The 14,593-nt window shown below is 56.0% G+C and overlaps 2 protein-coding genes across 2 annotated transcripts; one reads left to right on the top strand and one right to left on the bottom strand.

The window, feature by feature from the left end:
- The first annotated feature begins 420 nt into the window (after nt 1-420).
- On the top strand, nt 421-2,790 carry SAC3D1 (SAC3 domain containing 1). The gene is made up of 2 exons (XM_054570622.1): nt 421-1,174; nt 2,234-2,790. Exons 1-2 carry the CDS (start codon nt 601-603, stop codon nt 2,734-2,736), a joined length of 1,077 nt encoding a protein of 358 aa, XP_054426597.1. The 5' UTR covers nt 421-600; the 3' UTR covers nt 2,737-2,790.
- Nucleotides 2,791-2,846: 56 nt separating this feature from the next.
- NAALADL1 (N-acetylated alpha-linked acidic dipeptidase like 1) lies at nt 2,847-13,710 on the bottom strand. Its single transcript, XM_054570621.1, has 18 exons — nt 13,511-13,710; nt 13,245-13,417; nt 13,037-13,158; nt 12,563-12,685; nt 10,669-10,952; nt 10,466-10,567; nt 9,649-9,734; nt 9,416-9,535; nt 6,126-6,211; nt 5,984-6,047; nt 5,832-5,899; nt 5,561-5,652; nt 5,393-5,483; nt 4,389-4,470; nt 4,133-4,306; nt 3,970-4,057; nt 3,767-3,859; nt 2,847-3,473 (listed from the first exon to the last, which is right to left on the bottom strand). Exons 1-18 carry the CDS (start codon nt 13,708-13,710, stop codon nt 3,287-3,289), a joined length of 2,235 nt encoding a protein of 744 aa, XP_054426596.1. The 3' UTR covers nt 2,847-3,286.
- Between the last annotated feature and the right edge of the window lie 883 nt (nt 13,711-14,593).

Here is a 14,593-nt window from a genome sequence, read left to right as displayed (position 1 = left end):
GGTATGTAGTTGCCACAGAAAACCCCAAAACATTTACTATCTGGCCTTTTTCAGAAAATTTGCTGACCCCTGACCTAGAAAATGGGGAGAATAGTCTAAAAAATACCGGAGAATGACAGGCCTACTGGTCAAAGGGGGTAATGGGGAGGAACCAAAAGCTGGGTACCCATTTTGCAGAGGTGGGCGCCTAAAACCAAACACTGACTCCGACGTGCGCTGGGAAGACGTGGCTCCTCTCTTGCTGCCCCCTCCCCCACAGCGACGGGTTGCAGAAGGGACTACAAACCGGTGTATCATGGGAGTCGCCGAGACTGTGCGCGGTGCATTATGGGAACGCTTGCCGGTACTGAGAGCGCGGCCCTGGCGGTACTGCGCTACAACGCAGTGCATCTCGGGAGACGTGCTCTCGGCTTTGTGGGAGGCAACAGGACTCGGTGAGAGGAGGGCGGTTGCCGGACGGGTGGCGGGGTCCTTATACTCCGCCCCGTCTTCTCCGAGTTTCTGCAGGTCTCGGCGTGCCCCCCTACCCCGCAAAATGGGACGAGGGGCTGCCGCCGCCCTCGGGATGCTGAGAACCCATCCTTTCCCCCCAGCCCACCCATGCCCGGGTGCGACCTGCCGGTGGGCACATGCCCGGACATGTGTCCTGCCGCCGAGCGCTCACAACGCGAGAAGGAAGGCCGCCTGCATCGCTTCGAGGTGGCGCCGGGGTGCCGAGGGGACCAGCCCCGCGCTGACCCGCAGCGCGCTGTGAAGGAGTATAGCCGGCCGGCCGCAGGCAAGGCCCGGCCCCAGGCGAGCCAGCTCCGGCCGCCGTCCGTGCTGCTGGCCACCGTCCGCTACTTGGCCGGCGAGGTGGCCGAGCGCGCCGACGCATCCCGCGCGGAAGTGGCCAGCTTCGTGGCGGACCGGTTGCGTGCTGTGCGGCTGGACCTGGCCCTCCAGAGCGCCGGCGACGCCGAGGCGGCCGTGGTGCTGGAGACGGCGCTGGCCGTGTTGCTGGCCGTGGTGGCACGGCTCGGGCCCAGCGCGGCGTACGGGTGCGTGGACCCGGTGCTGCTGCAGGCCCAGGTGCAGGAGGGCTTCGGTTCGCTGCGGCGCTGCTACGCACAGGGCGCCGGGCTGCACCCTCGTCAAGCCGCCTTCCAGGGCCTCTTTCTGCTCTATAACCTGGGTGAGTCGGGGTTCCAGCGGCGGGACAGAACACGGGGGCGGGGTACCCTTCCCGGCATCCGCATGTGGACAGTGGATGCCGGGAAGGAAAGAGAAGCTTTAAAATCTTACCTATTTATCCCCCGCCCCATCCCTGTCTCCTAAATGTGTGTCAAGTCAAAGCAAAAGGTGCACCAACCGCCCCCGCCCCCCCGCCCCGCCATGGGCCTTCAAGGCCTGTCCCTTCTCATCTCTGTGTCTCAGTTTTCTCCTAATAAAAGTGGAGGGGATGGGGCTGGAACAGGAACGTTGGCCTAGATAGTAACTTTCAAACTTTTTAAACCTCCAGTCAGTGCTGTAAAGCATCCAAAAACACATGTGCCTAGGAATGTGTCTGAGACAGAAGTTTCAAGACTTTAGATCCTTTCTGTGGATGCATGGTGCATTTTAATAAGTTCTATTTAAATATAATAAAATGCTGTTGACTTCACAACCCGCTAATGGGTCAGGAACCTCAGCTTACAAAAGTGGCCAAAGGTTCCAGTGTCTGTGAATCTTCTGGAAGCGAAGCAGGGTCAGTATCTCCTCGAAGGAATGGCCTTACCAGGCAGACAGGGGAAGGTGTGGTTGAGCCTGTGCCCTCATTTGTGGGGCAGGTGAGGCAACGGAGAAAGGTCTGTGTTCCAAGTCAGAAACCTTGGATTTAATTGGATTGGTTCCTACTACACAAGGACTGTAGGACAGCCTCAGGCAAGTCGTTAAATTATCCGGGCCTGCTTCCCTCATCTATAACCGCGGCCTCACTTTAGTATGAAGATGCAGACCGTCTGGAAGGCCAGTCTCTGGCAGCTCATTCAGATAAGGCTCAGGAAGGACTGATGGGAAAAGGGAGAGTGAAGGTGGGCTGGGCCCGGGGAGGGCGTGGCCAGAGCCGGTGGGCAGGCAGGACGGAGGCGGGGAGGTGGCCTTGGTGGAGGACTGGAGCGGGTGGGAGCGGGGGTCGGTGGGGAGGACCGTGAGAGGATGGTGTGGAAGGGGGGCCTGATCCTGGAAGACTCATCCCAGTTTCCCGCCCGCGCAGGTTCGGTGGAGGCCCTTAATGAGGTTCTGCAGCTGCCCGCGGCCCTGCGTTCCTGCCCGGCCCTGCGCACAGCCCTGGCTGTAGACGCGGCCTTCCGCGAAGGCAACGCCGCCCGCCTGTTCCGCCTGCTGCGGACCCTGCCGTACCTGCAGAGCTGTGCGGTGCAGTGCCATGTGGGCCACGCCCGCCGCAAAGCCCTTGCCCGCCTCGCTTCTGCCCTGAGCACCCCCAAGGGCCAGACCGTACCCTTAGGGTTCATGGTCCACTTGCTGGCCCTGGACGGGCCCGAGGAGGCACGGGACCTTTGCCAGGCCCATGGACTGCCCTTGGATGGACAGGAGAGAGTTGTGTTCCTGAGGGGCCGCTACACGGAGGAGGGGCTGCCACCTGCTGGGACCTGCAAAGTGTTGGTAGGCAACAAACTTGGAGGACAAACCTTGGAGGAAGTAGTCATGGCAGAGGAGGAAGATGAGGGTGGGGACAAATCCAAGTCCTGGGCATGAGGGGCCCAGGACTGGATCTGAACACTCAGGTTTCTTTTCCCATGATTCCCACACAATAAAAGGAACTTGTTTTTGTAAGGATAATAGTTAGGCTTGATTTATTTGGGGGAAGGCAGGGAGGAGTTAATGCCAGGGGTATGAGGGTGGAGGAACCCAGAGTGGGCAAGGCCCTAGCTATCCTGGGCCTCAGTTTCCCTGCTGGCCCCCGAGGGGTGGCGCTGGTGGACTCTGACCTGGCATCTAAGGTTGGCGTTATGCATCCTATTCTCACCCACCCACCACCAAGAGCAATTGGGGGTTTTGCCATTTCCACCATCCCCACCTCCTGTTCACCCTGTGCCAACCAAGAGCCAGATTGAGGGAGACTTTCATTCAGGGCTTGTCGCTCCCCCCAGGTGACCACAACTGGTAGGCTGTTGCCTCAGAAGCTTAGGAGGAACCTGTGGTGGTGCCCTCTCGGCATCAGGGAAAGGGGACACACCCAAAGAAAAGTGGAGGGAGGGGGATAGGATGAATGGTGGTAGGGGGAGCTGAGGAGGGCGGGCTGGGGTCAGAGGTCAGCCACAGGCCTCAAGGTGGCTGCTGCACCCTCCACGGCCACCACCACAATGCTGAGCTGTCTCTGCACCTCAGCCCAGGCTGCAGATCCTGGGCCTGTGTTCATGGCCCTGGAACAGGCATTGGCCAGCCCTGGGAATGTGGCTACAGAGCCGGTGCGGGGTGCCCAGAGCACATGGCTAACAAGAGAAATAAAGAATCAGGGTCATTTGAGGGTCAGAAATGGGGGCTTCAGCCTGAACGGGCTCAGTTGTATAAAGGCAGGCACAAGAGCACCTCCCACTGCCTCTAAAAGCTGGGGCAGTTACAGAAGCGGTGGTAGCAGGTGTACGTCCTAGTCCCAGGGGGACCTTGATTGCATTGCATCCCCCCCTCTGAGCCCGATTCCCCTAAAGGCCAGCGAGATGCTGACATGCTCCTTCTTCGGTGCCCGTTACCCACCATGTCGCCAAGAGCGTCGGGACAGGCTCACCTATAGTAGCGTTCCTCTGGGAAGGCTCGAGGGTTCAGGAAGGTCCGTTCCAAGAGCATCAGCTGGTCATTGAGCATCCGGACCTGCAGGGGGCTGGAGGTGGCAGGACCTGCTGGTCACTCTGGAACCCGCAGCCCAGTTGCCAGCCTGCATCTTGCCCTGGGTGCCACCCTCCCAGACACCTGCTTGCTGCCCTTGCTCACTCAAAGGTGCCCTTCTGCAGCGCTGATATGTGTTGGCCCAAGGCCACAGCTGCCCCCTCGAACTTCTCCACTGCAGTCACCAGAGGCCCTGTGGGGTAAAGCCAGCACCTTAGCCCTGGGAGGGCAGGTTTCCCTGTGCCTCAGCGTCAGGGGGCCTCCGTACCCAGGCTGATGTTGTGCGGCTCCAGCAGTGCCCCGAGGTCCTGCTGGGCCGCCTGCAGGAAGCTTCGGAGGGTCTCACTGTAGTCACTGACGTTGAGAGGCAGGAAAAGGCTGTCACTGAGCCGAAGAAGCACGTTCCCCGCCGTCTGGGCCACAGCCTGGTGGCTGCTGAAGCCTGCAGGGAAGGCGACAAGGCCAGGGCTCAGTCTTCACCCCATCTTCCTCCAGCCCCAGGATGCCCTTGCGCCCCTCCTCACCAGGGTCCACAAACTTATCCACGTAACCAAAGGTGTCGAAGGCCGTGTGGTAGGTGGGGTAGATCCGGGCAGAGGTCTTGCTCTGAGGAAACAAAGCCCAGAGGTGACAGGCTTGAGATGGGAAGAGGGAGGAGGTGCACCTACAGTGAGCCACAATGTAGGGACATTATCAACTTATCGCCCAATCTGTGAGGTAGGTTCTAGAGTTCCCACTTTACAGGGGAAGAAACTGATGCTCAGAAAGTTTAAGTAACCTGCCTAATGTCACCCAGCTAATAACTGGCAGAGCTGGGGCAGGTGCACATAAAGAAGAGCCTGGGGCTTTGGAGTCAGACAGGGTTTAAGTCCAGCTTCACTAGCCAGGAGCAGTGTGGCCATGAAGGCGAGAGACTGGTTTTGGAGGCACAGGCCGGGCACCCTGCGTCCCTTATCTCTGCACTCTCACAGCATGAGGCGTCCCTGTTTGCTGCTGTTACTGAACCTCTTCTGAGATAAACTTCTTTTACCATTTTAACATCTCTGGAACCAGGATGCTTCTTACAGTTATTGTTGTCTTACAACTAGTTGACAGTGGGGGTTTTTGCCTCCTGAGTAGTGCATATCATAATGGTGCATCTTACAATCAATAGTATCTTTTTTTAATTTTATTTATTGATTTTAGAGAAGGAGGGAGGGAGAAACATTGATTTGTTGTTCCACTTATATGCATTCATTGGATGTTTCTTGTATGTGCCTTGGCCAGGGATTGAACCCGCAATCTTGGCATACCTGGGCGATGCTCTAACCCATGATCTACCTGGCCGGGGCACAATCAGTAGCCTATTAAATTCGATAAATTAGGTGAGCATAAGCAGATTCTCAGAGAAGTTAAGAAACTTGGCTGATGTAGCACAGCTACTGAGCGATGGAGCTGGATTCAGACTGCACTAGAGCAGCTTGAAGGAGAGGAGCAGCTCGCTGGTGGAGCAGCCATTGAGCTGGGAGATGGAGGGGGCGCCGCTCACCCGGTCATAGGTGTAGGCGATGTCCATGGAGGAGATGCCCAGGAAGTGAATGAAGGGTGCATAGTCGCTGCCAGCACCCAAAGAGCCCAAGCTGTGGGAAGGAAGATGGGCTAGAGGCTGCCCGGCCAACCCTCCCACGGGGGACCCAAGTTCCGGCCCTGGGCTCACCTGGGGACCAGGCCATACACTGGGCTGCTACGGTTGAAATACCGGATCCAGTTGTCATAGATGCTGAGGCCGCCAGCACCTGGTGCAGTAATCTGACCAGAGGGAAGTCTAGTCTTGGGGCTGCCCCCCCACCCCGCAGACCCAACGCTTAAGGAATCCTCTGCCCAGCCCACCCTAGTCAGCCTGTGCCAGAACCTCAGCCCCAGCCTCCAGCCCCTGCAGTAAGTACCAGCTCCGGCCCCGCCCACCCTGTAGCCTCGCCCCCTTCCACCTGTTTGGCTGCGGAGAAGACGACGCTCTGGACTGGGGGCGTCCCCTGAGCCCTCAGGGTGGCGTTGGCTGTGGGAGAGTCAAAGAAAGATTATCAGGACCCCAGTCCCTGTATTGCCCTCCTCCTCCGCCAGCCCAGTCGCGCCCCCATACCAAACACCGAGATGTCCACGTTGATGTAGGCCACGGCGCGCTCCTGCAGCTTGCTGAAGAACTCCTGCAGCGGGAGGGGCGACGTCAGCCTGGCACTGCCCCGCCCCGGGGGTCCCCTCAATCGCTTACCCTAGAGGCTCACCTCCGTGAATTCCGTGGAGCCGATGAGCCCAAATTCCTCTGCCCCCCAGCTCGCAAACACGATGGATCTGCGGGGTCGCCAGGTGCCTGGGGACAAGGATAAAGGGCTGGAGGGCAGGGCCCCCCCCCCCCCCGCCTCTGGGGGTGACTTAAAGGTCAGGTTGGGAACCTGGAGAGGACAGAGGGCTGGAAGGGGCGGGGCAGCCAAGAGGTAAGCCCTGACACCTCTGCAGCCAAGCCTTCCCGGAGGCTCCTTTCCCAGTCTCCCTCCTCTGCCATGACTCCTCACCACCACCCCAACATTGCCCCCAACGCTAATCTCCCTCGGTCAGGCGGCCCCTTTGCCCGAATGCCCTGCCTCCCTCTTCTCTAGAGGTATATTTTTGAGAAGGCTTCCCGACCCTCCACCTCCAAGTCCCTTCTCCTTGTACCATATGAAAAACTGGTCCCAAACCTTCTTCACCTGGTGATGATAGATTAACATTCTCTAGGGCTTTATCCATAGTGAGCTAACCCTCACAACAAAGCCTTGAGAAAGAGACTCCATTTCACAGCTGAGAAAACAGTCATAGACAAGTCAAATGACTTGCCCAGGGTGACACAGTTGGTACGCAACGGAGCCAGGGCTCAAACCCAAGGGCTGGCTGCAGAGTCCGGGGGCTGTCAAGGCCGCGCGCTGGCTCTCATAGCCCCCTGCAGCCTGGCTCCGTGTCCAGTCCCTACGCCCGCGCTGCTCTTGCCACCGTCCCCGGCCACCTCCCAAAAGCCTTGGTGGTCCTTGCTTGCCCTTGGACTCCCCCAGACTCCCCACGACCCTCCACTGTGACACGCGCTCCTGGTTGTGCTCCCATCTCTGGCTACAGTGCAGTCCCCTTTGATGATTCCTCATCTTTTTTGTTGTAAATGAAAAAAATAAGTATAAGATTATTACATGTTTGCAATTACAAATTCTTATACTCTTCCCTGCCAAAAATGAATAACCTGAATCTAATCAGACAAACCCAAATTGAGGGACATTGAACAGGATAATATCAGAATCAAGAAAGACAAAGAACAGTTAAAGAACTATTGTGTAGAACAAAAAAAAAACAAAACACAACTATTATGTAGCACACATGCAACTACTACACATGCAACGTGTGATCCTGGGTTGGCTCTTCTTGATTCAGAAAATTCTTTCGCTCTGAAGGTTATTATTGGAACAATAGCAAAATTGTTAATTTCCTGATTCTGATATAGCCCCATGGTTATTTCAGGAGACATACAGTGACATGTTTATGGGTAAAGGTGCAGCATTTTTTGCAACTTTCAAACACTTCAGAAAAAATATAGAGAGCAAACAAGGCAATACATTAATACTGTGATTATCTAAATGAAGGGTATACAAGGCTTCTTTGCACTATTTTTACAACTTTCTTGTAAGCCAGAAATTATTTCAAAATAAAACACTTAATAACAATAATAATAGACAGACATTCCTGCACTACCAAAGGGGGTCAGATCAAAAGCCTAGCCTCTCTCTGCAAGAGTCTCCTCCTCACTCTCCACCCTATCAGTAAATCACAACCACACCTGCTGTTTCACATGTCCTTGTTGCCACCAACTCTCCAGTTTCTCTCTTTTCTGACCTGGAGATCAGCACCTTCAACTGCCTGCTTGCCCTCTCCCCCCAAATGTCTCCTGGGCACCTCAAAATCAATACGAGAAAGGGCACACAATCTATAAAGATGTAATTTGTGACATGGGTAACATAAAGGGGAAGGACAGAGCTTTATAGGAATAGAGGTTTTGATGTGATTGAAGTTAAGTTGGTACCAATTCAAATGAGATTTTTATAACTAGAAAGTCATATGTGATGGAAGATGAAAAAGTTCTAGAGCTGGATGGCGGTGATGGTTGCACAACAGTGTGAAAAGACTTAATGCCACTGTACTGTACACTGAAAAATGGCTAGAAAGTAAGAAAGGAAGTAAAACAAAAACAAACTCAAAGATCTAGAGAACAGATCGGTGGTTACCAAAGGGAAAAGGAGTTGGGCGGTGAGCGAATAGGGTGAAGGGGAGCGGTTGTATGGCAACGGATAGTGACTAGACTTTTGGGGGCGATCGCTTTGCAGCGTGTACAAGATGTGAAACCATAATGTTGCACACCCTTCTAACATGGAGAATCAAGGGTCTCCCAGCCTGCCTGTGCTTGAGAAGTAGTTACATCAAAGTATGGTCCTAAGTCCTTGAACTTAAAAATTAAAACATTGGGATGAGGGAATGGTTAAAAGGTAAATTTTGTGGTATGTATATTTTACCACAAAAAAAAAAAGAAACAAAAAAATCGTATGTGAGGAACCAAATTCCGTTCTTCTCTCCAGATCAGTGATCAGCCCTCGGATCCTGTTCTGTTTTTCATAAATGGCCCCTCCACACACTCTGGGCTGCTCAGACCAGAACCCAGAAATCCGGGAACGCCCACTCTTCCTCTCCCTCTCCTCTGTCGCCAGCAGACCCCAGGTCTTCACACTGTCTCTCCTCCCCACTGCCCCTACCTGGTCCAAGCCCCATCTCTCCGGGCTCTGAGGATGGCAAGGCCTCTGACCGGCCCCTGCACACAGGGCCTGCCCGCGTGGCAGAGGAAGCCATGTAAAACTTGGACTCCGTCCTGTCGCTCTCTTACTTGAAGTCCCTCACCCGCTCCCTACTGCCCTTGGATGGAACTCCAAACTGGCCCTGCTAGCTCTCCACCAGGTCCAGCCGCTCTTTGCCACATACGGTGCCCTCCACCTGGACCCACCCCCCCTTTCTCTGAACTGCCCTCTAACTTGCACCTGGAAATATGCTTCTTTATAGCACACACCACAATTGCCAGGAACTCTGGGGTGCTCACTGGGGGATTTCCAGTACTTAGAACTGGCCTGACATAGAGTACGCACTGAGACATATTTGTTGCGTTAATGGCCATCCTCCCTGCTGCAGCTGGGCTGAGGCTCCGGGAGGGCAGAGCCTGCGCACTGCCTTGCTCAGAACGGCTTCTGTGCATCGTTCCCTCGAGGGGTACAGGCAGGCTCTAAGAAGCTACCGTGTGAATTAATCAGTAGTCACACTGGGCTGCTTGAAGCCAGGGCTGGTGTCCGTGAGTGTCCACCCCAGGGCCCTCAAGCTTGGACCCCAGGGCCTGGAGTGTCCACTCCAGGGCCACAAGTGGGCGCTGGAGAATGAGGGGAGGAGGCGGGACAGGGCGCCCAGAGCTAGGAAGGGCGGGCTTGGAGGTCCCTGCACCAGGGAAGGGGGGCGGCCTCACCCTTCTTCAACAGGGTTCCCAGGACACGGGAGAGCTCCAAAAGGACAGCAGTGCCGCTGCTGGGGTCCACAGCCCCGTGCACCCAGCTGTCCCGGTGGTTTCCATACAGCACATAGCGGTCTAGTGGGAGAATAGTGAGAAAAGGGCGGAGTCGGCCAGGCTGGGCGGCTGGGGCTCGACCAGGGCGCTCCGAGCAGTCCGCGGGGCGCAGGGGGCCACGAGGGGGCGCTCACCAGGCTCCACAGCCCCGCGGATGATCCCCAGGACGTTGGAGGAATTCCGCAGCTCCAGGCGGTTGTAAACACTCACGTTCACCTGGCTGGGGGAGTGAAGGGGGTGATCGAGTGTTGGTCCTGCTCACTGCCCCAGTGCAGGAGGGAAACTGAGGCCCAGCGCGGAATGGAACAGGACGAGATCACGTGTCCGGGCGTGCCAGGAGAGGCAGCAAGGCTAGAGCCCAGCTCTTCTGATTCCTGCCTCCTCTTCACTGATTCTCTCGCTCACTCAGTGAATAGTTATCAGACACTCAGCGCCTGCGGGCACCGCGCTGGGCTCTGGGCAATGACAGGCATGGACTCAGCCTTCAGGGGGCCTCCCTGGCCTGAGCCCGACAGACCCCAGGACGGGGACAACTGCAGGAGGTGGAGGGGGCTGGGACCATGCTAACAAGTCGGTGTACGAGAGGTTACCGGGTGGCAGGTGCAAGCCAGGAGTGGCAGGAGCGGCAGGAGAGGCGGGAAGGGCGCTCCTGGCAGAGGGAACAGCCAGCGCAGAGGCCCCGGTTGGGAAGGGAGCTCGGTGTGGTCAAGGGAGGGGTGGCTGGGAAGGGGAGGCCTGAGATACGAGGGGGACCCCGCAGGAACTTGGGGGCCACGCAGCTGTTTGACCGGCTGCCCCCGAAGCAAGACAGCTATTTTGGAGCCCGGGAAAGGTTTGGGAGAGAAGAAAGGGAAAGGCACGACGGAAGAAGTGAGCAGAGGGGAAACTCCGGTCGGGCCGCCTAATGAGGAAGGGTAGGGGAGAGCCGAGGGAGGGGGGCGCCCATCTCACCTGTCTGCGAAGACACCACCAGGCTGGAAACCTGGCCCCAGTTTGTAGTCACAGCCCAATGCTCCCTGCCAGGCAGCCAGGGCCGAGGCTCCTTGGAGGTTACTGGGGAGGAGGGGGAGAGCCATCAGAGCAAATTCGGGTGTGCAGGCTGAAGTTTGGAGGCCACTGGAGGATGGGCAGGAGTTGCCAGGGCACAAGCTCACCAGAGAAGGACTTTCGCATCCTCGAAGCCAATGGGCTGAATGGGAATTGGGGGAAATCCGGAGGCAGCGGCAGGGTCCAGGCGGAAGGAGGAAGGGTTGGCTGGAAGGTAGGGAGTCAGGGGGTCCCCAAAATACTCATAGTAGGAGCCTCGCTCCACCCCTGAGGGAGGCAGGTGCCAGGAGTGCGGGAAGGTCTCGTTGGGCAAGCTCCGGTCGTCATTGATGTCTGCGGGGTCCGTGTACACCAGCACCCCAGCTACCCCGTGCCTGGCAGCATTCACAGCCTGCAGGAGAGGGACGTGGCTAATTGAGGGGGTGGTAAGGAGGATGTGCGCCCCACTTTGCTCGCCGCGGAAGCCAGGACAGCTTTGTCTTCCCACTGGCAGGATGATGCTTGCCCAAGTCATTTATTGCAGAGCTGCTTGAGAGAGCAAAAGACCGCTGGGCATAGACAGGCCAGTGCTTATCAGGGGGCGCTGGCTGAATAAACTGCGGCATCCTACCAGGGAACGCCATGCAGCCGTATAAAAGAACAAGGACGTGCCAGTACACCTGTGTTCACAATAGCACTGTTCACAATAGCCAAAAGGTCGGAACCACCCAAGTGTCTATCGGTGGATGGATGGAGAAGCAAAATGTGGTACGTAACATGCAAGGGACTATTATTCAGCCTCAAAAAGGAAGGAAATTCTGATACAACGTTGACGAACCTTGAAAACATTATGTGAAGGAAAATAAGGCACACATGAAAGGACAAATACCCTATGATTCTTTACATGAGCTACTAAGAATATGCAAATCCATAGAGACAGAGAGTTGGAGAGAGGTTCTCAGGGACAGAGAAGGGGACAAAAGAGCTCATTAATGGAGGGGACAGGGCTTCATTGGGAAGGATGAGAGAGCCCAGGACACGGGCGGTGGGGTGGCTGCCCAGCTTTGAGGATGTTCTTCGTGCCACTGCAGTGTGCACTTAAAGATGGTTCGAATAGCAGATTTTGTTGCGTATATTTTGCCAGGATAAAAACGAAACAGTACCTTTAAAAAAAGCAGAACAAGGACAGAGTTTATGTACCGACTGAGGATGATTTCCAGGATGTATTAAAGGGAAAACACATTTCAGAACAGTGGGTATGGTCCGCTACTTCTATGTAAAAAGAGGGGGAAATAAGAATATATGTTCATATGTGCTTCTTCCAAAAGAAACTCTGCATAGATATTTCATAAACTAACAGGGTTTTTTTTCCTTAAACTGGAAATCCCATCATGCCTGTCCCCCCACCTTTTTTCTGTTTTCTTTCTTTTTTTTTTTCAGCGCTTATCATGGACACTTCTTCAAAAGCTGTGATGAAGTAGGCCTAACACAAAGGTTATTGCCTTGGCCATCTCAGCGTGTCCAGGTCTGCGGCATTAAGCGCAGCCACATTATTGTACAGCCATGACCACCGTCTACCTCCAGAGCTCTTTTCACCATGCACATCTGAAATTCTGTATCCATTAAACACTGTCTTTCACCCTATGCCTTTTTATATTTAAAAAATGTTAAAACATTTTTTATTCATAGACATGTAATATTCAGTCAAGATCTGTAGTGGAGAAGAGGCAGGTAGCAGGGAGGGCAAGCGGAGGGATTTAAATTGAATATTTGGAAGAACTACTTCACAAGAGGACTTAAACTCCCAAAATATCAAAGCTGAAAACCCTGCCTAATTCCTTTATTTCCCAAGGCCCAGGGAGGTTAGAGAAGGCACCCAAGGTCACACAGCACCTCAGTGGCATAACACAAATGCAACTGGGCCCACCACTCAGCGCCACCCCTCCCCGTCCTCTCACTTCCCCTGTCCCCCACCAGGCCCCTGTCCCCACCCAGCCCCCTGCCCTGAGGGCTGCCGCTCACCTTGGCCCCTCGTCCTACACCCCCGTAGCGGGTCAGGGCAATGGTGCCGTTGAGTTGGATGCCCCGAGCCTGCAGCTCCTGGAAGTCTTCTTCAGCGCCCCGGTTGGCATAGACGAGGAGGCCCTAGTCCCATGAGAAGGTGACCCTTAGGGCCAGGCCCAGAGACGACAGAGCGGGAAGTGAGAGGAAAAGCTGGTGGCAGGAGAAAGGGTTTAGATTGTTTCCCCACCTCCCAAGAACTTGTAAGCTCCCTGAGGAAGGTTACATCTGGTTTCCTCTGTCTAGGTCCCCTGTATCCGGCCTGGCCTTGAGCAGGCGCTCGTAGCATTTGTTGAGAGACTCAGTGGTGAGTTAAAGAAGTAGTGACGGAGCGTGGAGGTGAGTAAGTTCTGGGGGTGGGGTCAGGGTGGGCGCAGCTGGAGTGAGAGCTGGGGGCTGGGCCATGGCAGCGGGGCAGGTGTGTTCTAGGCCCACCTGCGGGGTTCCGGGCGGAGCGTAGGCAGCGTAGGGTGGCACCACATCGGGCCCCCCTTGCTCCCCAGTCAGGTTGGCTTCACTCTGACGACAGGAGAAGAGGATACCCCCGGTGGGACCCACTGCGGAAGGGGGACAGCGTCAGCACGGGGCCCCACCGCCCCGCCACCCCACAGGCATCCCTACGTCAGAGCACGCAGGACCTCACCAACGGTCACGCGGTTGGGCTGCTCCTGACTGGGGAAGGACAGCAGCACTTCGTACGCGGAGGCCTCGGCCGAGTCCAGGCCTGACTCTGGGTCCCGCCAGCGCTGCAGCAGCAGCTGTACCAGCGCCTCATCCCCGGGGCTGGAGGCCAGGTGTGGCTTCCTGGAGAGCTCTCTGCAGGGTGAGCAGAGGAGGGGGCAGGTGCAGGGCCAGGGTGGGCAGGGAGGCTTCTGGCAAACAGAAGGGGCAGGTAGACAGGCCTCTCACCTGAGATTCTCCCGGATTCTGCTGGCATCCAGCTGTCCCATTACGGTCTCAAGGACCGCTGGGTCCAGATCCTGGGAGACTGAGTCACTGGAGGCTGGCGGGTTGGCCCCTTTGGGGATGGCAAAGTGGCCCAGGATGATCCCCAGCCCCAAGAGGGCAGCAGCCCCCACCAGCCCCCCAAGCACCTTAACCCACTGCATTCTGTAGAGCCTTGGCTAGCCAGGGTGGCTTCTTATAGATGGGGCGTCAGGTCTGGTTAACCATTACCCCGAGACGGTCCTGCCCTTTGGCCTCCCTGCCGTCAAGGGCAGTGAGGGAGCATCCTGCAGGCAGGGCCAGGAGCCGTTCAGATCACCTCAGTGTCCGTATCACTCACCTGGAAAAGACCTGCAGGGGCACCACGTCCATACAGGGATGCTGAAGCCCGGAGAGGGGCCAAGTCTCATCCAGGGGGTCTCAGTAAAACAGAGGCCAGGCCAGGACTGGAACTCAGAGCCCTTGTGCCCAGCGCAGGGCTGTGCTTACCACCCACCATCCCTGCCTCTGTCTGCTCGGTGTCACTTGTTCTCCAGCGCATCCAGCACTGGCTGCTTGGGCAGGTTTTGGGTTCAAATCCCGTCCTTCCTAGACATAAGCTGTGTGACCTCTGGCAATTCACTTAGCTTCTCTGAGCCTGTTTTCTTAGCAGTAAAATGGGGATAACAGGACCTATTCCACAAAACTGTGGTTCTGTTTTCATTAGATAAGACCACCTCTGTAGAAATACCTAGCAGTGACTGGTACATAGTGGAAGCTCAGTAGATTTTAACCACTCCTGCTTTGTCTGACCCCCTAAAATGCAAAGTCTGGACACACAGGATGAAGAGGGACCTAGAAGAATTCTCTGTATCTAGCCTGCAGGGGTCCCCACTTATGGGAGGGAATGCTTAGAAAGGGAGGCTGCTCTAGAGGACAGAAGGGAAGCCCACACTGCCTCGGCAGGGTGACTTCCTCTTCCATCCCCTGACTCTATCTGGAATCTGTCTGTTCATCCATCCACCCATTTATTTATCCACAACCTACCCTCCTATCTATCCATCTACT

The sequence above is a fragment of the Pteronotus mesoamericanus genome, unplaced genomic scaffold (genome assembly GCF_021234165.1).
Source record: "Pteronotus mesoamericanus isolate MK-2021 breed Mesoamerican mustached bat unplaced genomic scaffold, CSHL_Meso_final contig_214, whole genome shotgun sequence".
NCBI classification, from domain to species: domain Eukaryota; kingdom Metazoa; phylum Chordata; class Mammalia; order Chiroptera; family Mormoopidae; genus Pteronotus; species Pteronotus mesoamericanus.
This window is presented reverse-complemented; position numbering and strand designations above follow the sequence as displayed.